General features: G+C 43.5%; 1 protein-coding gene across 1 annotated transcript; it reads left to right on the top strand.

The window, feature by feature from the left end:
* Nucleotides 1–521: 521 nt before the first annotated feature.
* LOC135385671 (colorectal mutant cancer protein-like) lies at nucleotides 522–27905 on the top strand. Its single transcript, XM_064615124.1, has 16 exons — nucleotides 522–951; nucleotides 1546–1796; nucleotides 2961–3109; nucleotides 5654–5901; nucleotides 6376–6485; nucleotides 6548–6672; nucleotides 9082–9297; nucleotides 9662–9874; nucleotides 12464–12592; nucleotides 12693–12960; nucleotides 19580–19769; nucleotides 21142–21370; nucleotides 24634–24819; nucleotides 25160–25329; nucleotides 25446–25548; nucleotides 27716–27905. The coding sequence occupies exons 1-16, from the start codon at nucleotides 833–835 to the stop codon at nucleotides 27803–27805; spliced, it is 2796 nt and encodes a 931-aa protein (XP_064471194.1). The 5' UTR covers nucleotides 522–832; the 3' UTR covers nucleotides 27806–27905.

Genomic DNA, 27905 nt, shown 5'->3' with positions numbered 1-27905 from the left:
AGATCCAGGCCCTCACTTTGGGGGTGGGAGGAATTCTTTCTTGAAGTGCGTAGTGAAGGGTACCTGTAGGGTACCTGTAGGAACGTTTCCCACACAGGGGAAACGTTCCCAGGGATGGGCGCGGGGGAGTGACCCCCCTTTTTTTACAGTAAAACCCAACTACGATTACTACTTGTCCACTAAGTTCTGGGTGGTTTGTGTGTGTGTGTGGGGGGGGGGGGGGAGGTGCTGAATGAACGAAGGGATGCCGAATGGTGGATCGGATTGAAATATAGCTGGTCATCTGCCTGTCGCAGTGGCGGCACGTTGCTTGTATGGACATGTGCGCCGTTACAAACTTCATCATTGTCTGAAAGACGATTCAGAAAAAGATGCGGTCTCAAGTCTTTTTTTTTTTCTTAATTTCCTGGACTTCTTGTGTTCCCACTGCTACCAGACTGGACTGTGTATTTTTTCCGTCATCGCCCAAGTGCCACTCCTTTTGTTCAGTTCCAGTTTCGGTTTAACTGTGGTGGCGCCGCGATCGCAGTGTCTATATCCGTCTGTGTGTCTGTACACTTGTTATTTCTGAATTCCCGTAGCATATTCTACGTTCAGGCGAAATTAACTGTGAGCAAATGAGTTGGTTGCTGCAGACGAAGCCAGTTTCCACATCTAGATGGACCGAATGAAAGTATGCCTAGTGCATCGGAAAAGAAATGTTGCGCGGTATGTGGGAGCTGAACGGAGTGTAAACATCCAGAGGATGGATGGTGTTTGTTGAGCGCTGATGAGGATGCGGGAGCATTAATGCTTACTGTAACTTCCATCACATCCATGGAGCAACACTGCAATGGCTAGTGATATCAACAGCGAATCTAGTGGAAGTGACTCCGGTTCGACACCGGAGGAAGAGATGATTCGGCGGCTGTTCCAGACCTGCGATGGGAATGGAGATGGCTATATTGACAGGTATGCTGTGGCTCCAAAACTGTCGAAAACCGACATTGGTCTCACCGTCTGGCGGACATTTCAACAAATTTTCTACATAGCCTTAAGCGTGAAGAGTTTAACATCCATACCTAACCTGCCTTGTGTGAAGTTCGTTGCGGCGACGAGTAACATATTACAAGTTGTGGTCTAATATATGTATCCGGATTAAGAGAAACGTTAAGTATTCCAGAAGCATTCTCCTACGGCAGGGTACATTGCCAGAAAATATGGACTGCTGTGATGCAGCACAGGGGACTGTTTCGCATGCACATTGATATAGACATGTTTCTGTCCGAAAGTGTTATAAATATGTAGTGAAATTCTGTTGAATACCCTGCGTTTGTTTCCCCCTTATGACTAGTGCATTACAAACAAACTCAGTTCTGCGATAAACAGAGAAAAATTACCAAGGTGCACGTTCATGGCACAGCTGTACAACATTTCGAGCAATTCTAGAATACGTTCAGTCCCTTAACCACGTGTCAGTATTCTCTTGTCCCGAAAGCTGCCCCACACCACTGCATGTTTTCATGCGTATTCAACATTCAATGTGTTTTGCCATGTGTCGTTCAGTCAGGACCTGTTGGCTGTCTGCCAGCAATTGAACCTGGAACACTGCGTGGGTGAACTTATGGAACAACTAGGGGCAGACGAAGAGGGACGCATATCGTATGCAGAGTTTTTAAGGAGGCGCATGCAACTCATGAATGAGATAAACACGCTCACTCATCAGGATCAGGAAACGCCCAGCATTGCCGAACCGACATCTCTACGGCAACCAAGTGGAGAACCCCAGTGGAAAGAAGAGAACGACACAATACTGGGTGACTGCCTCTATTCCTTCTGCCTTGAAGAAACCTTGTGATTTGCTTGTTCATGCTGCAGTGTTGCTGTGCTTACATCATGTCAGTAGCCACACTACAGTTTTTTTCTTTGTTGTTGTTGTTGTAGACTTCGTTTAAAAAGCTACGAGAGCAACATACATACCGTTTTTGCAGGTAGGTTATGTGGCTAGGCAGACATTCTCTTGAAGAGAGTACATAGCAACTAGATGACTAATTACCTAAAATTCATTATTAACTCTTTAATTACGGGCTTTCGGACAAAGGTGAGGCATCAGAATGGGAGACAATCCCCGTTAAAAGCCATTCTATTTTTTAAAATCCGGAAACGAGCATGTACGTTGTTGTACCAAACCGCGCACATGAGGAGTTCAGGGAGGACAGCGCTAATTCCATGTCGGAGGGCCACATGCTTTGGAATGATGGAGATGATTGGAATAGGCGCTGATCTGCTGCCGAGATCACCACACTCTGGCCCGTTTAACCTGCAGACGGCAAAGGTCAAATACTCTCTGTGCGCTGTGGAAATCCTACTGCCCTCCAAGGGCAGGCGAGACCCACTCACCAGGGCCACCGCCGGTTTTCCGGCCAAAGAGGTGCAATGCAAGAAATACAATGCAAACGACAGTTTATTATATATCAAAAGAATTCCCCGTTCCGCACCATCTAGCCGATAAGCAGGAAAAAGCCCCCTTTCTCACAGCAGCGTCGCTTTTTAAGCACTTCGAAGGCGCTCGCTTCACGCCACAAAACAAGTCCAGACAACAAGACACGCCCCCGTACGACATCAGTGGCGAACGTACCGAGTATCTTTCCCCACAGCTCCTGATGCATGGTGTTTTGGTTTCACCTCATTTGCATAGCAAAATTCGGCGGTGGATAGAGTCTTTCGGGATTCTTAAAGAACGGGACGGCTTTCAACGTGGATTGTCTCCCGTTCTGTTGTCCTGCTCTTGCCTAAAAGCCCCTAATTGAAAAGTTAATTAATTATTATTATTCATTAGTCATCTAGTAGTTAGATACTCTGTTCAAGAGGATATCCACTTGGCCGTGCAACTCATCGGAAAAAATGGTGATCATGCCGCTCTCATAGCTTTTTTATAAAAAGAAAGAAACCCTGTTTCTCACATATGCCTTTATTTCCAGGAGCTGTTTCTGAGAAACATGACAGCTGGGAGTTTGACTCTGGTACAAGGGACCTTAGCCCCGAACCCAACACTCTGCAGAAACTTATTGAAGCATCAGGAGGTTCCATCCCTGGTGATTCTGGTGACCTTCTTGAGCTGGCTAACAAGGTGTGGATTAAAAGAAGGCAGCTGATAATAGCAGCCATAGGGCATTCAAAATATCTCAACTCATTTTTCTTTAAGGGAACTGTAACAGTTTCTGAAGAGATGTATTAGTACGATCTGTAAGACAGATATTTCAACAGTTAGCCTGCAACCTAAGCTGTGCAGCAAATTGTGTAATAGCCACACGCAAAAAGTGAATGTGTAAATACCAGAACATGTTGCTGTTCTGACATGACGGCAGACATGTCCACCAGTGATGTTGGTTCGCGAAGCAGTGGTCCGACAATGCCATTGGGCATCGTTTGCTTATGCATGTTACAAAATGTGTTTGACATATGCTATCATGCTCTGCAACATTTAAGACACGGATTAAGCTCAAACACGTGACACCTGTTTGCCTACTTTCTAATTTTTCTTGCTCCTGTCTCTCTTGTTCCTCCCCATCGTTCTTCCTCCCTTTCTACCTCTCGTCCTTGATGTGCTTCCTCCAATGTCGCCCCCTGACAACACACCATCTGTTCATTCAGAAGTGATGGTGTCCATAATGGAACTGCTGCAGTAGACGACGACAAAAGGTTAAAACGAAGTAGACAGGACACCTGCAGATTCTCAACTGGTGAAATTTAATCAACACACATCGTTTATAAACAGTCGCAGGCAGGTTGCACCCGCCTGAAAAAACAGGAACCAAAATGCTCTCACCTGACTGACCCGCTTACTTGCTGCAGTTGTTGTTGTTATTTCTCGCTAACTTTCGGGATACACATGTTTTCCTCAGCTGAGAGCATTTTGGTTCCTGTTTTTTCAGGCTGTTTCAGGTAGGTGCAACCTGCCTGCGACTGTTTATAAACATTGTGTTGATTAAATTTCACCAGTTGAGAGTCTGCAGGTGTCCTGTCTACTTCGTCTTAGTAACCGTTTGTCATAGTCTATTGCTGCAGTTTCATTATGAATATGTACTAACTCCCCCTATATAGTCCATTGATTGTGATGGTGTCTGATGTTTACAAGGAAGACCATTCATGTTATACTGAACTTTCACAGATAATGGATGGCATGTGCTTATAGGGTCTCGTTTGTCTTTCTTTTTGTTAGATTGGTGCCCAGTACCTGTCTCCACACTGAGAATCAAAGCCAAAAATCTTGCCAAATATAATAGGGGCCGATAAAATTAGACGCCTATCGCAAATGATACAGTAATAATGTTGACACAACTAAAAGCTGCTCTGCGCTATTGCGTTTCACTGCATCTGACGGCGATCCATCCATCCGTGAACCCACGCATAACCCTACACAGGCGGCGGACACATGGGTTGAGTGAGCTCGACTTTTAGGCAGAGCAACACAAGGCGACACACGCTGTGCGACAGGAGTGCGCATGATTGGCTCCATAGCCCAGCGTTATGGGATTACAAAGCATCTCCAATAAACAGGTTTTGCAAAGGTGCGGACGGAAATGTGAAAGGAATGTGGGAGACACACGCGGATGTGTTTGAATGCGATAGTGCAGACTAGCCTCAACACCGCATCGTGATACTTAAGCTGTAAGGATTTTGTAAGGATGTAAGGATGTAAAGCTGTAGAGCTGTACGAGGCTATGCACAACAACGCACCATGGACACGTTCGAAAGCACAGCTAAAAACACTGTTGTAAGCCAGCGGTCAGATAGGAGAGGGAGAGGATCAAATGTGCTTGTGAGAGCTGGATAAAGGAAAATTGAATTCTGTATGATGCAGTACTTTGTATTCTCAGTTGTTGTAGCAATCTCCGCAAAAAAACCTTTTGTGCAGCATCCAGTAAACAGTACTACGGTATCAGCACCTTGTGATAAACAGCCATTATCAGAAAGAATGGGGTTGTACTTATGTGGAAGAGGCTCCAGCAAAAAAAATATGATGTTAGAAAACAGTGTTTACTTCCTACAAGGGTTTTTCAATAGTATTTTAGCCCTTCAAAGTCATTGGCCAAAATCTAGAAGGGGAAGTCAGAATAGCTACCTGAATTTCATACAGCAGCCCTAATAACTGCAATTGCGATTCTAGTAACTTCTGTTATTATGCCGATATTAATATCAACATAAAGCTTGTCTGTAAAACATCTCGATGCCAGCATCCTTAAAACAACTGTATGGGTCGAGACAAAGCGCAGAAATACAGCCTCCTCTAAAGCAGGATAGCTATGGTTATACGTACACACAGTTACAGAACAACATAGAAGTTTTATGTAGACAGGTAGAAATCCAGCGAATCCGTAAGGAAGTATGAAGGGAATTGCCTGAGGGCGAGAGCCGTCGATATTTCGAACAGAAACTGTTCTTCTGGGCACTGTCCTCATCATAGTTTTATGTGGGTCAACAACAGAAGCTACCAAGCAGAATGATGTAGAACAGAGAAATGTAGTTGGTGTATATGATGTTCATACGAAAGCACAACGGAAATGTTTACACATGCTTGCTAAGCAGTGCAATGTTCTTATTTAATGCTTTTCAACAGTTTAAATAGCATCATGCCACTGATGTGCCTGATGGACATTTGTGTTGCTTTCAGCTACACTTGGCAGCAGTGTCATCCTTAAAATGTGAAGTGTATGAGCTAACGTCGCAGCTGCAACGAACATCTCGGGAACGAGATTTCTTTGAGCGGCAACTGCACACTGACCGTCTTCACCGGTCTCGAGAAAGGGAGTGCAGACTCAAGGATCAGGCTCAGCGTTATGAAGAACGCATTACAGAACTGCACAGTGTCATTGCTGAGCTGTCTAAGAAGCTTGAAATCCAGCGTGCAACCGTTATCAAGTACGTAACTTACTTGTGGCATACATGCACCTGCCGGGTCTCACGCAAAATATCTTTCTGTGCATTCAGCTTTTCTGTCTTACTGTAATGCTGAAAATTGCACTAACTATGAACAGGGGACTGAGCTGTGTCTTTCTAGCTTTTGCAAAATTGGCCTTCATTGGCTATTTCTCTGACATGCAATACATCAGTGGTTTATCCAGAATTGCAGGCATGGGGTGGTGCTGCAAAAAAATAGTGTCGAAAGCACCCAAATTGAAATTTAAAGGTTTAATTTAATTAATCAGCATATGTAAGTGAGTTGCTCACTGGTCAGCCCTTAACTGATGTCTCAAGGAACTTACCAAAAAGAAAATTCTTCAATAGTGTCAACTGTGTTTTAATTATCCAGCTAGAGGATTTTTGTGGAACACCTGGTAGCCACTTGTAATCAACAGACATCAGCAATTCATCTCATTTATTGCTGTGTTACAGGGAAGAGGATGAGTACAGTCAGCAGTCTGGCGACGATTCGAGAATTAGTGATATACTCAGCCAGTGTACAAGCAACGAAAATTTGGCCAGTGACTCCGTTAGTGATAAAGGTAAGTTGACAACATAGTTATTTGGCCTTCACTTGGCAACCTGCTCTTGTCCTCTTGTGCAGAAATTTCACGGCATTTGCACGAAGAGGAACCCAATACTGAAGTGCGCCAAGATGAACATCAGGAAGGCGAGGACACAAGCAGTGGCCTTGGTGAAAATGAAAGTGTCGACGAAAAGGCAAATAAGGTAGAGGTCGACGGAATAACTCTCAAGTTCACATATGCACATTCTGTGTTAGTCGCCGCTCGGTTTTTTGGGTTTTATGTTTTTGAAAATTTGGGGCAGGGGGGGTCAAAAGTTGGGTTTCACTTAACCCGGAAAATAGGGAAAAATTGGGCCGTTTGTGTACATGCCAGGTAAAAAAGCAAATTTCTGGGTGGAACATAAAGGGCTCATCTAGCATTTCAGACGAACACGAGATGCCGAGCAGCTGTGCTGAATGTGCAGTGCTTAGTGTTCTCCAGTGCATGTATCGGTAGCTGAACTTACACTTTAGTAATCTTGTTTTCAGAGGTTTTTTTTAAGTTTTACCAATGTGACCACGATGCAAATTGGGGGTACAAACGGGTTTAACTGGTAGGGGGTGTAAGGCGTGTATGACCTGTCTGTCCCAATTATTTGAGGCTCCCCAATTCATGTAAAGGTAGCATCCCTGACCAGTATTCAGGAGGGTCCAGGTTCAACCCCTGGCACTGGCATTCGTTGGCTTTTTCGGGAATTACTTGTTGGGTTTTTAGTAGAGCTGCGCGAATATTATAAATTTCGAATATGAGACGAATATCTGATGCTATTCGAATGTAATTCGCAACATATTTTGAGTATTCGAAATTTTCGAATATTTTCCGAATATATAGTAGTGAAGTAGGTATCGTTAGCGCCATTCTGCAAGTCGGCTTCACCTCAATACTTTCTAGCGTTAGGTGAAGCCCGCTTTACACTGTTTACAATATTTTGTCACTGAAGTCTACAAACTTTCTGAGCTCATGGTCAACACTGTACTCTGGGCATTGCGAGTTCCAATAAATGTACTCCCAACTTTGAGAAAAACTCTCAAAGTTCAGTAACAGATGGAAATGTGCAGCTTCTAAAAAAAGTACAGGAAATTTACAATGTAAACATAGAAATGAGGAGATGCACACAAAGCAGGCTGCATGGAACATGTTGATAACTCCCAATGCAGTTCATCCCATTACAGCAGTCCACCATACACAACACAGAGGAACACTTCTCTCACGATATGTTATGCTGATTGAAAAGGCTCACGTGTTTGGAGCAGAACATCATCTAATGAGCACAACACCACAAAATATTTCACCATGAGGTACGCGAAATTATTCGAATTGGGCCTTTTCTGATATTCGTATTCGATTCGCCATCTGGAGAAATTATTCGGAAATATTCATAAACTATTCGCAATGAAAATTTTGCTACTCGCACAACTCTAGTTTTTGACCCTAAAGCACAAGTCTCTATGTGTTAACTGTGTTTGCACTTATGATGAAAGCAGGTAACTCTCAGTTGTATAGCTAGCCATGTAAAGAAGAGTAGGTAGAAGTGCGGGGTAGTTGGTACATAGTTTCACAGAACAAGCAGCCAAAAGACGAGGACGAAGGAAGTATACACACCACAACTGCTATCTTACAACTGATAGATTTATTATGTGACATGTCAGGTTTAAGTATGGAAACACAAGGAACACAAGTGTTATCACACCAGAGGAATGTAGAGCCAAGTAGCCAAGCCAAGTGTAGCCAAGTAACTCATGGAAGGAGTTTCCGTTTGCTTGTCCTGCATCGTACAGCAGTGTCACACGTTATTGATATGGGGAAACCTGCGTATAACGATATTGGCGGTAATCGCGAGTTCCATCGTTTTACGGGGTACATCGTTAAACAAGGGTTGACCTAAAATAGCACGTCCCCGAAAAGCCGCACGCCACCCCGCGTGTAGCAAAAGAAATAGAAACAGATGCTCAACTAACGCGAAGCTGTGTGACATCGCACTGACTTGGGGAAATGGCGACCAGAACTCGTGGAGGGAACCAGGGAACCATATCAGGGCAACCTCTGGCAACATTACACGTCACCATTCCGCAAGTTGGCTTCACCTAACGCTTGCGTGCTTCAGGAGAAACTCGCTTTAGAACACTGTCGCGCGACTCGCAGGTGGAAAGCGTGTGCTGGGCCTTTTGAAGCATTTCACGAATTTGAGCAGCATTGGGCAAATACAGAGACACAGAAGCGTTACCACCGACCTCTTTCACTGACAGTACCAGAAAATGAACAGTTGCTGTCTATTTTCCTGCCTCAATTTTTATTTCGGTTTAATTCTTTTGACACGAATTGTGAATGATACGAATTTTTTCCGCTACCCCGTGAGATTCGTATAATCGAGATTCTACTGTGCCTTATCGCGGCGGTTTTCGCAGTGAGACATCGTTATACGAGTACTCGGAACTGCGGTCTTCATCGCTGTACGCGGGTCGTTTCTCCATGAAACAATGTATATTTTCACGTCAAAATCATAAACCATCGTTTTATGAGGTATATCGTTATAAGGGGGTTTTCATTGTACAATGTATTGATATGTTGACAGGGTGTACAAGAAGGAAGACATCGAAAGTACAACACAGAAAACAGGGCTACATCGTGCCATAGTCTTCAAATGTCACAATATCACGAAGAAGTTCTCTCTCTGCGCACAGAAAATTTAGCCTTACACGACCAGCTCAGTCGACAAGAAACTGAACTCAATCGTACTAAAGCTGCACTTTCAGGAATACGGGAGGATAGGGACAGACTGCAACGCAGGGTGAGTATGTACTCATGTTGGTGGCACGCATCTCTTCTGCTGCTGTCACTATACTCACTTTCCCAGTTTCTGTCGGGATCTTTGTAATAGCTCTAGACAATTTCCTCACCACTGTATTCTTCCGTGGCAATTACATCATGATCAGTATGAGTAGTCTAGTCCTTCTGCAGCTGGACGCATAGACTAGAAGATGGATGAAACCACAGTTTTACAGTGTTTTACGGTATTCCATACCATGTCTAAATTGATTAAGCCGTCATCCAACATTGTACGATTGAAAGTTTGCAGTGTTTCCGTGCTATCACACGCTACACGTATTCTCGCCTGTATGTATTGTGTGCTACAGAAAGGTTTGGCCATTTAGGTGAGGGAGGTCCAGAGCAAACTACAGCTGCAGAGTGCTCAGGGCTCACAAGCCGGGAGCTCCCCAACAGTTCCCCACTGGAGTAGCACAACCACTGGAGAGCTCAGTCCAAGTAATGAGACTCCGGTTGCCAAGATAGCAGAGCGTGTGCGTCTTCGCAAACTGGAGGGCAGCGATTGTCAAATACTAGGTTCGGAGATGACTTCTCTTGGGGTAAGTGCGGCTATGTCCCCTAAGAAAACTCAAAAGTGATGGAGCGTTAGTATTATTCATAATAGAGTGCAGAGAACAACACATGCAACGCAGAAATGGACCGACGCAACAAGCACTCTCTTGCTGAGTGCTTGTTGCATCAGTCTGTTTATGCATTGCATGTGTCGTTCTCTGCACTCTATTATGAATATGTTTTACCAACGTGCTGCTACCATTCTATTACGTTATGTTAGTATTATTATTGTAACTTTAGTAAACCCCAGAGGTTTAATGCAATTTAAGGGGAGGAGTTTGATGACTGTACACAAAAGAAAGAAATGAAACATGGCCATGTGGAACACAATTTACGTTGCTGTTTTTTGAGGGGTCCTAGCACTTTGTGAACTGCCCCAGATCTTTGCAAAGTTTGGTATTCATGTCTGTTGTGCTTTGCCATCTTGTTTAATCAACTTAGAGCATACATGCAGCATAGACATTTGGAATATATTCCTTGTGGAACCCCATGCGCGACTGACTCACTCGAGTATGTTACCTACGATGGCACAACAGCATGCATTTGCAAGAGCTCTCCTGATAGAGCCAGGTACAGCAGTGTCCTGAACACTCCCTGAAGTGAGTCCAACAATGTGTTAACAATTGACAACAATATTTGTCAATTGTATGGGTGTGCGAATCCGAATATTTTAAGTCGAATCGAATATCGAATCGAATGGGGGTAAAAATTCCGAATACCGAATCGAATATCAAATATGCGTTCAAAATTCACAATATGTGACTTTCACACTAAAAGTTTCCATTTTGTGGCCCATGACTTTAGTGTAACTTTTCTGGCATTAACTGTCACAAGAGAGACATGCAATTCTTCTGTTTAAAGCCCCTACTCTTCAATTTTACATCAGAGTGCTTCCTGCTTTTCAGGTGAGCCTACATTTACTGGAGTACTGGAGTGGTTACCTTCATTTCAAAATTTTATGTCAGGCAGTAGCATGTTATACGGATGAGGCTGTAATTGTTTCAGACAACCACAGGCCATTTGTGAAACAAACAAATTGGCATCCTGCTACCAGCTTTGCCCCCATGAACACCCTTTAGTTTCTGTGCTCTCACCCGAGGAAGTTGCACTGCTGAAATTTTAGACATAAAGGACATCTTTAAAACACCCTTCTTGTTTGTGGGCTGTAGTTATTACTCAAGAGTCCTAACTTTTTAAAGGCAACCTCACAAACATCAAATTAAAGTCCCCCGTCGGCACCGCTAAACTGTATGTGGGAGGGGCGCCATCCCTTCCACAGACAATGTCTACAAAACTAAGTTTGGATAATGTTATCTTAAACTAAACACCATCTGGCCTGTGTTGGTCCTGCAGCAATGGCAATTTCATAAAGCAGGCTTCACCTCATGCATGGAAGCATCAGGTGAAGCCCACTTTCGGGTTGTGTCGTTCATATTCGTAGAATAGTCGAATATTCGAAAAATCGAATATTGGATATTCGATTCGCGAATCGAATAGTTCGAGCGTTTGATATTCGATTCGAATTCGAGAACTCGAATATTCGCACACCTTGATTTGTAGTGCAATCCAAAATTGCACGAGTCAAAATTGCAGTACCTGTCAACTGGAAGTACATGCTGACCAATCGTTAGTGCTACAATAATTAATCAAGTTGCCTGTCTGTCACTGCATACAGCAGTGTGGGCCTTCTGAATTACCATAGAATGTCATTGGCAACCAGGGCACGACGTTGGTAGATGTCAAAATGAATATGATTAACGGGCTTTGAATTTATTTGTAGTTCTTGTTTGTTTGTCTGTCCTACGCATGACTTGTTCTGTTCCTGGACATACCCGATTCCAGTCCTCAGGCTCCCTTTTTGCCTTTAAATTTTCACTGTAGCTCTTTGAGGCATCAGTGTTTCAGAGTGCTTTTAGTGCCCCTCCCCTTTGTAAGTTCGCTAAAGCCTTTGTAGGTTTTTAGGATTGTGAACCTAGTGGAAACGCTGTTACTGCTGCTGAAGTACAAGTGCAGTGGAAAATGACCTGGATGACTCCAAAGCTATTACAAAAAAATCTGTTAAGAAGTTCCATTAAGCGTATTGCTTTGTTGTTAGCTGCCATAACAGTTGGAAAACAAAAACCTGATGATGAAACAGGACAGCAAAGGTGATATTTTATCACCATTCACATCTGCATGATGAGGTGGTGTGAAATGCCAGACTGCTGTACTGCATATTGCTAGGAGCAGGTGCTTGCAGGTCCCTGCTTTAATATACATATCAACCTTCTGCCATTCCTGTGCACCTTGCAATAATATGAAGCTTGTAGCTAGGCAATTTGTAGTGTATGGTACTCGTCATCTGTGACAACAAATATATTGCAGCTTCCTGGATTTTGTTAATTTATGTTATATTTTTTACATCACATTTGCCACTATAAAAAATTTTTCAGATTGGCCATGCATTTGATGCCTAGAGCTATGTACAGGCACAGTTTACAGATATTGTGATTAAGTATACTAAATACAACTTACAGGTTGATATGTCATCATAAATTGTGACTGATAATTGTCATCATGATGAACACTTTTCACAGATTTCATCCAGCAAAGTTGCAGAACAGTTAGTGCAGCCTCTTCAGGAAGAGTCTCAAACTCAGGAGATTTTTCAGTCACTGCGTTCTGTGGGTTCACCAGTGCCAGAAAGCCACCTTCGGGAATTTGAGGTGTGCAAGAAACTCACCTGTTGTGCTACTTGCCATTGTACATGCGCTTGGGTTTGTGGGAGACCACTACGTTCATCACTGTCCCCTCTGTCACGTGCAGGTTGAAACTGAGCGACTCAGCAGCAAGATTGAACACTTGAGGTCACAGAACGATCTTCTGAATTTGGCACTGGAGGAGAGTCGAGGCCAATGCGACCGCTTGAGCGTACTATTAGGAAAGCACGAATCAAACAATACTGCACTTCAGCTTGCCCTGGCTTATGGAGACCGTGCATTGGAAGCCTTTGACACGTTACTTAATGTTGTGGAGACAGAGCAAGCACTGGTGCTTGCTAACTGTCGTGCTGCAGGCTTTGTCGGCACACCAGGTCTGTTTCCACGTTCCTTTATTTTTGTTACGCAGCAATGTTACAAGGCAGGGGTTCTTAAACTGGGTTCTGTGTGGACCCCAGGGTTCCGCAACCAGTCGTACAACATTATGGGATGTGTATAACGGTAGCCATAAGAAGCATCTACACACACGCGCTGCAGCATGCACGGGTGCGATGTGGAAATTCAACGGGGAAGTTGCTCCATTTTTACCGAATATAGCCTTTACTGTATATACTACGAGTAACACATTCAGTATGAATTCAAGCTTCACCAGAAGAATCTGCAATGTGTTCTTTCTAGTGACATCTTAGTGAATAGTTGTACGAATGTGCGCTGTTATGTGTGGGTTGGGGTGGCTCCTCGCTATGCCAACAAAGATATAAGTGTTCTTTGGGCATACAAAGTTTAAGGACCACTGTTATAAGATATTGGAAGGGAGTTGCCTCAGGACAGAAGCCGCCGATATTTCGAACAGAGACTGTTCTTCTTCTGGGCACCGTCCTCATCATTGGCATGGTATTTAAAGGGTTAGGTGTGACGTGTTTAAAGGTTCATGCGAATTGTGGGTCAACAGCCCGGAGGGAAGAAAGGTTCCGTACGGGTTTTTACGGCCGGAGTGAATGGCTGCTTTGTTAGAGTGTGGAGGGGATTATGTGAACGTAGTGATCTAGGCTACAGACCGGTTACAGAAAAATGGAAGGTTCACGAACACGTGGACGAAACGGGACAACAGGCAAGAATTGGCAAGCATAGCGAAAGATAAGGAGGTTAGTGGTTACGTGGGGAAAATTCCAGAACCAGCAAAGGGTTTTTTTTTTTTTTTTTTTTTTAAATATTTGTAATGCAAAGTTGTGGCATGCAATAAAGAAAGTAGAAAGCAGTGGCCATGCATAACATAACAGATGATAATGGAGGTAGAAGGGAAAAGCATATTTTATTTGTGAAGTGTTTCTAGGGTGCCTTGTGATTTGTTGATACCGGACGGGTGAAGAGCGTTGAACTTGTATATGAGATAAGACTCCCTATCACGTCTGTCACGTGTGGATCTAAACCCGGTTTCTAGAATATATAGTTTAATGTTGTCAAAATTGTGACCAGGAACGTTAAAGTGTTCGGCGACTGCTTTGGGGAGTTTGTTGGACGTGTCGGTTCTGTGTCCGGTAAGGCGGTTGTTCATTTGTTGGCCGGTTTCACCAATGTATTGCATAGAGCAGTCGCCGCATTCAATGCAGTATATGACATTGGAGCTTGTGCATGTGAATGCGTGGTTAACGGGGTGGGTGTAATTGCTCGCAGTGCTTTTGATGGAGTTAGCGTGTTGAACGTGCTTGCACGTTTTGCAGCGCGGGAGGTTGCAGGGTCGTGTTCCTGTGTACGGGGTGCTTGTTTTGTTGATTTTGGCATTGACCAAGGAGTCTGCCAGGTTTTTTGCACGTCGGTATGTCACCTGTATAGGATTTGTGAATATATTGCTAAGTCGGTCACTGCTTTGGAGGAGGGGCTCGTGCTTCTGTAGAATGGCTTTGATGTTTGGAAGTGCGTTGGAATATCTTGTGATGAAGCTTATTTGGCACGCGTCAGGATTTTTTCGGTTTTCCAGAACCTCGTCTCGATCGAGTGTAAGTGCCTTGCGACGGAATTCGGTTAGGAGGGAGTCTGGATAGTCCCTTTGGGCAAGTGTACTGCAGAGTTCGTCAAGCTTCTCAGCGTAATCTGTGTCGTTTGAACAAATTCTGCATAGTCTTACACTCTGCCCATTAGGAATTCCAACCTTACAGTGACGCGGGTGGTGACTCTTGAAGTGAAGGTATTGTTGTTTGTCAGTTGGCTTTTTGTACAGGGTTGTGATGAGGTTGCCGTTGTCTGTGATATTGTGGTGTCGAGGAAGTTAATTAAGTGAGTTGACTGTTGTGATGTGAACTTTATGTTGCTATGCGCGGTGTTCAGTAGATCTATGAACTTTTGAAATTCATGTTCCCCGTGTTCCCATATTATCAGTATATCATCGATGTATCGAAGGTACACCGTGGGTTTCAATGAGAGGGCGCTGAGAACTTTGTTTTCTAAGAACCCCTTTGTTTTCTAAGAAGGGGTTCTTAGAAAACAAAGTTCTCAGCGCCCTCTCATTGAAACCCACGGTGTACCTTCGATACATCGATGATATACTGATAATATGGGAACACGGGGAACATGAATTTCAAAAGTTCATAGATCTACTGAACACCGCGCATAGCAACATAAAGTTCACATCACAACAGTCAACTCACTTAATTAACTTCCTCGACACCACAATATCACTAGACAACAGCAACCTCATCACAACCCTGTACAAAAAGCCAACTGACAAACAACAATACCTTCACTTCAAGAGTCACCACCCGCGTCACTGTAAGGTTGGAATTCCTAATGGGCAGAGTGTAAGACTACGCAGAATTTGTTCAAACGACACAGATTACGCTGAGAAGCTTGACGAACTCTGCAGTACACTTGCCCAAAGGGACTATCCAGACTCCCTCCTAACCGAATTCCGTCGCAAGGCACTTACACTCGATCGAGACGAGGTTCTGGAAAACCGAAAAAATCCTGACGCGTGCCAAATAAGCTTCATCACAAGATATTCCAACGCACTTCCAAACATCAAAGCCATTCTACAGAAGCACGAGCCCCTCCTCCAAAGCAGTGACCGACTTAGCAATATATTCACAAATCCTATACAGGTGACATACCGACGTGCAAAAAACCGGGCAGACTCCTTGGTCAATGCCAAAATCAACAAAACAAGCACCCCGTACACGGGAACACGACCCTGCAACCTACCGCGCTGCAAAACGTGCAAGCACGTTCAACACGCTAACTCCATCAAAAGCACTGCGAGCAATTACACCCACCCCGTTAACCACGCATTCACATGCACAAGCTCCAATGTCATATACTGCATTGAATGCGGCGACTGCTCTATGCAATACATTGGTGAAACCGGCCAACAAATGAACAACCGCCTTACCGGACACAGAACCGACACGTCCAACAAACTCCCCAAAGCAGTCGCCGAACACTTTAACGTTCCTGGTCACAATTTTGACAACATTAAACTATATATTCTAGAAACCGGGTTTAGATCCACACGTGACAGACGTGATAGGGAGTCTTATCTCATATACAAGTTCAACGCTCTTCACCCGTCCGGTATCAACAAATCACAAGGCACCCTAGAAACACTTCACAAATAAAATATGCTTTTCCCTTCTACCTCCATTATCATCTGTTATGTTATGCATGGCCACTGCTTTCTACTTTCTTTATTGCATGCCACAACTTTGCATTACAAATATTAAAAAAAAAAAAAAAAAAAAACCCTTTGCTGGTTCTGGAATTTTCCCCACGTAACCACTAACCTCCTTATCTTTCGCTATGCTTGCCAATTCTTGCCTGTTGTCCCGTTTCGTCCACGTGTTCGTGAACCTTCCATTTTTCTGTAACCGGTCTGTAGCCTAGATCACTACGTTCAAATAATCCCCTCCACACTCTAACAAAGCAGCCATTCACTCCGGCCGTAAAAACCCGTACGGAACCTTTCTTCCCTCCGGGCTGTTGACCCACAATTCGCATGAACCTTTAAACACGTCACACCTAACCCTTTAAATACCATGCCAATGATGAGGACGGTGCCCAGAAGAAGAACAGTCTCTGTTCGAAATATCGGCGGCTTCTGTCCTGAGGCAACTCCCTTCCTACATTCTACCGGTTCGCTGGATTTCTACCCATCTATGTTATAAGATATTGTTTACCACAGTGGTTGTGAGTACTATGGAGCAGTGATATTCCAGATAGTAGAGTTATTCACTTGTTGTTTGGAGATGTACTTGGGCATGGTTAAAGTCCCATGACAGACTTCGTCTTGATGTGTTTTTACATCTTCCTCTGTAGCATTCCGGGGAATGTCGCTCGGGTGAATTCAGGGTATGGGATGGGACAACCAGTGACGTTATCATGGATGTCCCTACACCCCCCTGGTTTTTGCAAAATGCCCCCACCCCTTGAAATTTCTGAGATCGCCCAATACAGCTTGGCTACCAATGCATACACCGTTAAACTTGCTTCCATAAACATGTACCCCCCCTCCCACAGGCCGATTTCTGGGGACACTAATAGCAACAAAATGAGCATGGGATGAGCCATTTGTGCCTTTCAGAGACTGATAAATATGGAAATATGTATCTGCAGCTCTCAAAGTAGGCAGGACCAAACAGCTATACAGGGTGTCCACGCTAAGTGTGAACAGATTTTTTTAAAATATATATAACACTTTTTCCAAGATGAAATCAATTGCAATATAGCATATGCTGAAGGGCACTCCCTAGCAGGGCATTAGTAAAGTCCAAAGGCAATGTCTTAATTAACTTTCATTAATTAACTTTTTAATTATAAAAACTACAAAGTTGTCCCAATGAGAACATCTGTTCCTTTCGGCCACCTGATATCGTAGCCATTTTCAGAACAAAAATCCGTTCGATAGATCGCCCGCAAAAAATTCGTGAAGGAACGCCATTTTTTTCTTTATTTTGTTCATTGCGCTTCTTAGAAGACGCGTATTTCCTTCATCCCCAACGGGAGAGGGGGAAGGAGCACGGTGCCGCCTCATGCGTCGAAGATGAGCTTTAACTTGCGGAAACAAAACAAAAACAAATGTATCGGGTGACTCTATCGGAACTGGCCTTATCTTGGGTTGCATTTTCTGTTTCCTTTTAATCTTTTTCCAGGACGCGAGAGGCGATAGTGTGCACTTTGTCCCTCTCACATTGGCGGTGAAAGAAAGACGTGTCCTCTAAGAAGCGCAATGAACAAAATAAAGCAAAAAATGGCGTTCCTTCACAAATTTTTTGCGGGCGATCTATCGAACGGATTTTTGTTCTGAAAACGGCTACGATATCAGGTGACCGAAAGGAACAGATGTTCTCATTGGGACAACTTTGTAGCCTTTATAATTAAAAAGTTAATTAATGAAAGTTAATTAAGACATTGCCTTTGGACTTTGCTAATGCCCTGCTAGGGAGTGCCCTTTAGCATATGCTATATTGCAATTGATTTCATCTTGGAAAAAGTGTTATATATATTTTTAAAAAATCTGTTTACTCTTAGCGTGGACACCCTGTATATGTGCTCATTTTCTGGTTATTTTGGTTTTGTCATCGATTAACCTCTCCTGTGTTACAGCCAATCAAATCTTCCTTAGTTCCAGAAGGCAAAGTCCGATCTGGGACTTCAACGCCCATAACTTTCAGCGGTGTAAAATCAATTCTCCCACAAACTTGAATAGTCGACTCTGCAGAAAAATAAATTAAAGAAAAGTAAATTCTACTGCATTCTGCCACGACTGCACAAATAGGGCCTTGTGTTTTCGAGTTTTACGTTCTTTGAAAATTGGGAGTAAAATTCTGGTCTTACAGTATCATAGGATGTTATTTTTTGTAACTGGCATTGATGAGTGTTCCGACTCCACACTTTCACGGGACCCTTCTGGCACTACTCACTTAGCAGGATATTGAGAGCTGCTGGAGCTTATGCAGCTTTGTCCTTCTGTGCTAGAGGAAGACACAGACCACAGATGATAAGGGGAAACAACTGCATAGAAACTACACAGCATCTGCAATAGACACTAAGAGACAAATTGACTGCCTAATGAGCCTGGAATGACTGGCAGGCAAACCCTGTAGACCCCTGAGACCGCACCTAGGAACAGTCTCAGTTGAATGCAAATCTTCCTTGCATTGTCAGTATCTGTCTCTGGTTTGGGGTCTCAGACCACCACAATAGTACATCTGCTGGTGTAATGGGATCAGGAATAGTATTTCAGTGTTGTCACATGTACAGGGTGTGTGCAGATAAAGTAGCCCCACTGTTGCACATGTAACGTGTTGCCTGCTTACCATATGAACTTGAGGTGATGCACTACGGCACATGTATGTGATGAAAAAAAATAAAAAATCGTGGTAACCATACTCTGCGTAACAAAAAAGTTTGTCATGGAAACTTTGCTTTCTGCATTGTCAATGGGGCACAGCAGTCTCTGCACAGTTGCATCGCACTACCACTAGGGGTGCCATGGGTGCAGACATGTGCCATGTATCACCAGAGAGGCGCAAAATCGTCCAATCAAATGAAATGACACTTCGTTAGGTGTGAATCTCAGACTCCCGCGCTAATGAACTTCCACAAGCACATAAGCAGCCACATGAGATTTTGTTTCGGTTTCTGCACCGGTGGCATCCCTAGCGGCAGCTGGGTGCAACTGTGCCAAGGCCGCCATATTTACATCGGTATAGGCAATTCGGGATGAACAGAGATAAAAGTTTGCATGGCTAACTTTTTTGTTACACAGAGTTCGGTTACCACATTTTTTTGTTGTTGGTTTTCATCACACAAATGCGTTGTCGTGCGCCACCGGAAGATTGTACGGTGAGCAGGGACCACGTTACGTGTGTAAATGCGGGGCTACTTTGTCTACACACACTCTGTACTTCACGCTTACATTTACTGCCAGATATGCTCACCTGGTCCTTGCATTTTTCGACTGTTATGAGAGGTTTGCAAAATATGTTAACTTTTTGAACGCAGTTGAGGAGTCCTGTGAAAAAGAGCAAGAAGTCACGTGTCTTCTTCAAAGAGTGCAGGACAACAGGCGAGTTGCAGAGAGCATGGCAAAACAATTTCTGCACAAACTTGATCGCCAATATGGCGTTGTCACGCCCTCAAGTTGTGCTCTCAGTCCTTGGGAGGATGTTTCGTCTCACAGCCATACCACAAGGTTGAGAAATTTTTTCAACTGTTTTACGCTAAGGCCTATATGGGCACACGTGTTTGTTTGTTGGCAGCTTTCTCATTGCCAGTGATTTGTTTCATGAAGTAAGATGATCAGCCCATGCCATTAACTACCATAAAAAACTGTGTTCGCAATTCCAGCATATATAGTTTTGTGCACTCATAGTCAAATATATAATCTTCAATGTAAGCTTTCATCCCTACAACCTGAAATGACAGCTGTTTTGTGCATATATCTTGACAGTTTCTGCTGACTGGATGTAACAAAATTCACGGGGATTGTGATTTCGTTCATTGTATTGAATATTTCATTGTACCGACATCGATGAAATTTGAAAAGGTTTATGTCACAAATTGTGAAGGGGCAAGCAACGTATGCTGTAATTTTTTGTGTATAACATGCACCTTGCAGAGTGCTCTTGTCGCATGCGACATTAGTGTTAGACACTTGCAAACTCATTAATCGAAGCAAACGCACACCATACACATTTTGGCATCTCCAGCGATGGTCAGCAATACACCAAGCACAGCTCTATGTACCGTGACACCCTATTGTTCACGATCTACGTCACGTTTTCTCGGGGCGCAGCATTATAGGCGTAAAATCAGTCAGTCAGAATTCAAGGATTAAGGTCAGTTGCATGCCTTCGAGAATGCCAGTGTGTTCACTGTGAGTGTTATAGAGGGTCATTGGCGGTCCTATGTAGAAATGTATCGATGTATAGCGTGCACTCATAGATAACATGCACAGCCTATTTTGTAAACTTTTTTTTGTTTAGCGTGCGTGTTATACGCCAAAAATTACGGTATACGGAGTAGAATTGCGATTGCATACGATCATGGTATTTTTTTGAAGTCCACGCCAGAGCACCTTATATATGTCGTGTGACGTTTCGGTATAGTATGAACACTTTTTCGCGTCGCTATGAATGATACGAACAGGCAAGCTGCCATGCAGATCGCTCATACTTGCACCAGAAACTGCATTCCACGAATTGGCTGCACTGCGGCAGCCACCTCCCCTCTCTTGCGTCTCCCTTTCAGGGTAAATCATTGCCGGCTGCCCAATAACATGCAAGTCGGTTGCGAACCCCACAAGAGACGATCTTTTGCCTTGCCGACAATGGATGGTTTACGAGGGAGACAGAATAGAAGCACTTCCGTACTTGTTCCTTTTACTCGTCTCTTTTACCTTTGGGCATGTGTTAGGGATAGAGTAAATGCTGTTTTGGGAACTTCTCTGTCGTTGTATGTTGTACCGAGGTGCCAGCTAAAGACTTTCGTTTTGTCCATCATTTCGTTGTATCATGTTTTGCTGTAACAGGTGTGACTGTACATGCTCATTTATTTGTTCACAGCACCACCAGCTCTACATCAAGCAGTTGTGATGGGGAATTAACTAAAGCAGATGAGCAACGATTACGAGACTACATTGGACAGCTCCGAAATGAACGGACCGCAGTGCAGAGCACTGTGCTTGAACTGGAAAGTGTGCATATTGATGCTCGTGGTGCACCTTCCCTACTTGATGCGCACAAACTGGATCTTGAGAATGCTGTACTTATGCAGGAGCTCACAGCCATAAAAGTGAGTTCTACAACATATGCACAGTACACCTTCATGGTATGGCGTGAGGTCATGTGGTAACGCCTGTCCGAAGGGTATCCCTGATGTGGAAAGTAGGATTGTGTGTACGATCTCAGTGTATTTGCGTCACATCTCCCAAGGTTTTCTTTCACTGATCTGGTCTAGCTTCCTGTATGAGCTCACAGATGTGCGTCGTGGAATCCTCTGCTTGCACGATAGACAAGCGAATGCTAATTCCTGGTGACATCCTTTTGAACCATGTCTGAAATTTGTAGTTACATGGTCATGATTTTCTGTAAGCTTTGTGTCATCTTCTAAAAATCACAATGCATGTTAAGGATCTCCCTTCACACATCTGGAAATAAAAAGTCTTGGTTTAAGTAACAAACTGTTCAACTCAGAAGGTGATAGATTATTGGGATTTAAAGGAGCACTAAAGTGACCCCCCAAATTATTTAGAGTTCTGCTGCGGAGTGTTCTGCAACGAATAAAACGAGCTCCTGCGAAAGAACGATGAGCGCAGGTGACCTAGAGAGTTCACGCGAGGCCTCTGTTCCCCACACCTTTAAAAAAAATCCTCCCCTCATGAAAAGAGTGCATCACAGAAAGAGAGGACATCGTAGTCGTAACATGGGCCCCGGCACATGACTTGTGATGTACAGCGGCACAACTTAAGCATGTACTACAAGGGCTTTAGCTCAGTGACTCGCGTGAGCTGAGAAGAAAGAAAAAAAAAAAAAGCACAGGGCCATGGTCACGCGAGGATCGTGTCAGTCGTCCACAGCCGCTTTCTCCGACTGTTTTTGTAAATTCGATTGCGCAGCTATAGTACACCGCTGAGCGAAAATATTTTGCATGGTAACTCCTGATGGACAGTTTGACAAATGAGACAGGGTTTTCAGCCGTGTTAAGTGTCACTTCACTACTCCTTTAATGTGTTAATTTTGTGACAATTTGCATCCCTGTTCAGCTTCTTTGCAGGAATTATTTTGCATAAATATGTTCCTGAAATACTTAAACAAGGTACAGTATTAAATTTCAGGACCGATGACTGATGGAGTGGGTCTGCTTTTCTGCATTTAGATGTCACCTAATAAGAAATTTGTTTAGCATTAGAGGAAGCTCATTGTGTGCATGTCACAGGATATTTGTTCTTCAAAAGCAGTACAACGGTAAGCACCGGCCCACGCGCTATGCAGTCATTACCACCGGAATACCACCAGAATGAAAAACGCACTTTTCAAAAAGCAGGTGCTTCAGTACATAGTTACCACCGTGGTAGTTACGAAACATCTCATGGTCATGCCTGTCATTAGGATGCACGTTGTTTCTTTGTCTTTTAATTCTTCATTCCTTTCACCATTAAGTGTCCTCGCTGTATCGCGGATCTGTCCACAGCTCATGCTGCGTGAATGAACTAATCCACGAAAGAGGCTCATTGAGTGGCAAAAAATCGAGACATTGAGACAAGAAAAGGTCAAAATATGCAATGTGGGCACTAGACAATGAGCAGAATAAGAAAGAACATTGAAATGGCGAACTTAAAAGCATGAACTCTGCATTCTGCGTGCATGTGCTGAAGCAAAGGGGGGGGGGGGGGGGGGGGGGGGGGGTCACATGGTCCTACTTTCTATGCAGAAACAACGCCAGCACCTGCCTCCCCAGTGGTGGAGCTTGCACCCAGTACGATTGTGCATTATCATATCTTTATGTACCCTAATGCTGCTCGGCCGCATATTATATAACAGTGAAATTGAATACCTAAACGGGGTTCTTATATTGGAATGGTGGATGTACCGTATTTTGTCTACTTAATCCACACACCTGCAACGCTCTCTGTGAGAGGAAAATTGGTGGATGATGTAGAAACCAGATTATTTGGTCGAAACTTACTCTCGTTGCTTTCACTTTCTGACACGACAGAAATGTATGGCTATTCTGTATCCCATTTAATTTGGTGTTTGATGGTGGGCGTAGCTTTTCTGCCTTTTCCCACTGACTATACAGCCAACAAAAGGGCGTGGATGACAGCCGATATACTCGAATTGGGTTGGGCTCAACATTGTGAACGATGTTGATTGAGTCATGGCTGAAGAAACGAATGCGACCGCATATAAATATAACAGATTATTTTCTACCCTGAGATGTTTTGATGCTTGCCTATACATAAATATTTTGCAATGAATGAGTCCTTTATGTTTCCGGCATCGCGTGACTGCAAATGTGTGGCAACGCCTAGCAAACCACATGACCACGCAGCTAGTATGCGCTGCCACGCATCATGCCCTCATTCGGTGCAGCTTTCCTTAGCTCGGACTCTGCTTGATCCTAAGAAATCTTCTATCCCCTTCAAGGTTGAATTAACGGGATTGCACTGTATTTGCACTTGCATTTATGAATTACACACGTGAGATACCGTATTTACTCACGTATTTTGTGCCATCGCATAATTTGCGCCACCCCTGCCACCCAAAAAATCCCGTAATTTGTGCACCCACGTTTTCGCCCGCGGATATGTGGCGCACGCGTCTCAGCGACCCTGGCGATTGCTTTTCGCAATGCCGTCAGTGGTACCGAAGTTATTGCAGTGCTTTTGTTTGATTTGCACACACTTTCGGGCGATCGTCCACTGACGGGATGGACGATACTGTCATTCGAACTACAAAATGCGGAAATACACGCTGGACAAACACGCTATGACAAACCTTACAGCATGGCGAACATAGCGTGCTTTCGGTTGTCAAGTGCGACTAGTGGCGTCTTCCAGCAGCATCTCGACGTATTTAACCGGTACATGAGCGGTAGTTGGCCGGCATTTTGCCTTCCGACGTCGGCGGTTGCGTGGTATTTGGGTACTTCTTTCGCACTTGCGCAATGCAGTGATAACGTCAATGTCGGCTCTACCGAGAGCCTATATGACCGGCACAGTAAAATTTTGAAATTTTGCGTCATTTGAATATCGTAATGAACGTTCCCACACAATTTGTGCACCCCCAACTTTGCATTCTTTTGGGGGGAGAAAAAGTGTGTAAATTATGCAAGTAAATACCTTAGGTAATTTCTGCTTAGTGATACAAAATCAAGAACTCGATAATATGATTCAAACATTGAATTGGATTATTAAATATATGCGCAGTATTCAGTCACGGCTGAAGAGCTCAGCTGCACGTAGTACATGTTAGCAAAGTTGATAAAGCAAACGTGAAGTTAATCTCTTTATCATAACTTCTTTCATGTCACCTCTCTGCCTGTTTATATTCCAGGAAGAGAAAGCAGAATTGAAAGCTCAAGTTTATCTGTTAGAAAAGGAGAAAGTAGCCTTAGAATTCCAGTCAAGTAGCTGGGAAGCTCGGGAGCAAGCCTGCACAGTAACCATCAACCACCTCAAAACGGAGCAGCGTGAACTACAGCAGATTGTTGATAGGCTACAGGGAAGAACAGCAAAAGTGGTAATCTTATTATTCTTTACTTGTGAGGTTCTTTTAAAATGCGCTGGGTTCCTCGTGTTCTGCAATAAACATTCTTATACTGCTGACTACAATTTCATCTAATACGAAGTATAAAATCTAATGGTCTTAACTTAATGATTAGGTAGTTGAGTATTGCAAAAATAATTCTGACGCTAATTAGGTATATGATGCTGGTAGGCTGACTGTGCGTCCTCTAGCCATAATGGTTGCAACCCTGTAGAGCCTGACACACTTTTTTTTTTTTAAATAAAAAGCTTGGTTCCTGGTTGGGTGAGATCCCCCCTGTACAGTCCTCTAATGCCTAACTTTTATCCATCAGGAGGGCCTTAGTCCAGATGTGCAGGAGTTAGCAGAATCACAGAAACGAGAGAAGAAGCTCAAAGGACGGATGGAGGAACTTCTTGCAACTTTGGAGAAAGTTACGAAGAATTCTGAACTTCGAGCACAACAGTCATCTGAGTTTGTGAATGACTTGAAGAGAGCAAATAGGTAGAGTATGTCTCATAGCTATGAGAGTTTTGTTCACTGAGCTTGTATGTCCTGTAGCTATTGTTACTTTTGGTAATGAGTATGCACCAGTGTTTGCTTTCCCTTTCAAATTGTAGTGCCTTGGTTGGAGTATTTGAGAAAGCCAAAAAGAAAAACCAGACCAAAGTGAAAAGGCTAGAACAGCAGCTAACCACCATGACTGATAGGCATAATGCTCAGGTAAGTTTACTCTTTCCTCCTCTCCTCCTCTCGTTCTCTCCTCTGGTTGTATGTCGATCATGCGTGGAAAGTGCATGAATACCCTAAGTGAGCAGATTGAAACCCAAATTGAAACTGAAACGATGTCACAATTGCTTGTACTGATCGTAACTACCTTGCAAAATATTTCAGTAAACATTAAAATTGTAACATAGTTTTTAAAATTGAACCTCAGGTACCAGCTGTCATGAATGGGAATGCCTCTCCATGTTGTTGCAGTGATTTTGGAGATAGGGCATTAGCATCTGCACTGTTTGTCATGCTTGGCGTATGCAACATAATATGAGCTTGAGAATGAATCAGCCAGGTTCTTTAGGTGAATCAGCATTCTCCCCATCACTAAGTGACTGAGATCAAAATATTGGGTACCTTCGCGTGTACAGCACCATAAAACCCGAACCAAAGCCAGATGTGCATGTGTGGTTCATTTTTACTGGACACTCCAGAGATTATGCAGCTTGGTTGAAAAAGACTTTTGGCAACATCTGTAGTAAGCTGGGAATCAAATGTATGATTTTGAATATCATTAGCTGACTGTAGTGATTGTAACTTAAGTCTGTAGCTATTGTGGCTTAGTAGTAATTGCACTGGCCATTCAGAAGCATGTGACGGATACAGAGCTAAGCTGGATGTGGCACGTGCAACAGTAGCCTGAGAAACAGAGTGCTGCGGCATTAGAACCTTGATAGAGTGAACTAGCACATAGTGGAGAAAAACCTGTGGTCCCAACTAAATGGCTACAAATGCCGTTGTTTATTTTTGTCTCCCTATGTAGTGAAAACAGTTATAATGAGGGAACTGATGTAGCAAAGAAAAATTTTTGACACAAAAACGTGAAAGATATATAAAATTGAAACTGCTTAAACTTAAAAAAATTCACGCTCCATGGCAAGCAGAAGCTAGTTCTCAAAGTAGAAGCATAGAAACGTAAGGATTTTATAAAGATGTTCAGGATTTCTGAAGCAGTTATGTTCTTCATCACAAAGAGAGGACGCAGTTGGGGGAGGGCCGAACAAGCGTGAAGTGGCAAAGGATAAGGACATATGCACACGAAGATGTTGATGCTGTTAAATGGTTTTATTAAGTTCGTACATTCTTGTATGCAGTCCACTTGTAAAAAAGAAAGCATTTGCTATGGTGTACCTTTATAATTCAGGAGTGCATTCTCAGTGAGAGTCAGCTGTTTCTGTTCACAAAAGCATTCTGTAGGTTATATGTGGTTGAAGCTGTTAAAGGGGCAATAGACAGGTATATGAGCCGCACTTTTTTTAAATGCATTGTGATATGTTGCCGACGGTGAACTTTTCAAAAAGTTGTTGTCGCAAAAAAAAAAAAAAATAATGCCTTCAAACCGACTGAATATTCACTGCACTTCTTCGCCCTCATGCCCTGCCCTGCGATGTCCTGTCTACAATAGCGACACATCATTTTAACGTCGCGCATCATCAGCCATTTAGAATGTGGGACGCCTATACATTAATTTCGTTGTAATTTCGAGAAGCGAGGTCAATTCTAAACATATTCCCACTTGTCAAATTCAAGATAGCCATTTCAAACCGTACCAAAAAACGCTCAATATTCCATTTCACATGCGCACTATGTTTTTAGTGCTGTATTACTCCGCGAGGTCACCGCGATGTTCACGCAACCGGTTCCCCTGCAAGCTGCAGTTTGTCTCAGTGGGGCCCATCACTGGCTAGAAGAGCGAAATCTCCCCCACCTCCACCGCCTAGAATTTGGTGTTGCTATACTTTGGAACATGGTGACGTGACCAGGTTCCAAGGACAAGGAGAGACTCACGCGGATTACGCTCTTTGAATAACATTGTTTCATGTTAAAGATGCTCGCTAGAAGCAAAAGAGTTTCATGCTTGGATATTGTGAGCTACGATCTTTCATTGATCATAATAATTGGAGAATGTTTGTCGACCTGTTTTGCGCCCCATTAACTGCTAAATAACGAAGATACTGATCTATGTAGTGAAGTTGTTTAGCAGTCCCACCAACTTCACCATAAAGAGGCACAAGGGGCCAACCTTCTTGCATGATCATTTTGTGGCAGTTGCATGACCATTTCCTAAGGAAACTACTTCACTAGTGTCCTTTTAATTCACCACATCTCTTCACAGGTACGGATGCTGAAACAGAGGATAGCGATGCTTGAAAGCTCGGGAACCCATCATACACTGCCACTATCTGGAAGTGAGACGTCTTTATGAGCAGCTCTTTGTTTTGTATGGGTATGAACAATGGGCTATACTGTTGGAGTTGATATCTTCTGTGAATACCTCTTCTCTTAAACATGCATCGAAAGATTGG

This window comes from Ornithodoros turicata, chromosome 2, assembly GCF_037126465.1.
Source record: "Ornithodoros turicata isolate Travis chromosome 2, ASM3712646v1, whole genome shotgun sequence".
NCBI lineage: Eukaryota > Metazoa > Arthropoda > Arachnida > Ixodida > Argasidae > Ornithodoros > Ornithodoros turicata.
The sequence above is the reverse complement of the archived record's forward strand: the minus strand, read 5'-3'. Positions and strand labels throughout refer to the sequence as shown.

Coding starts and splice junctions, on each gene's coding strand:
- LOC135385671 (XM_064615124.1), top strand. CDS start 833: ATGGCTAGTGATATCAACAGCGAATCTAGTGGAAGTGACTCCGGTTCG. Junction 5,902..6,375: donor CAGCGTGCAACCGTTATCAA/GTACGTAACTTA, acceptor GCTGTGTTACAG/GGAAGAGGATGAGTACAGTC. Junction 24,820..25,159: donor AGGGAAGAACAGCAAAAGTG/GTAATCTTATTA, acceptor TTTATCCATCAG/GAGGGCCTTAGTCCAGATGT.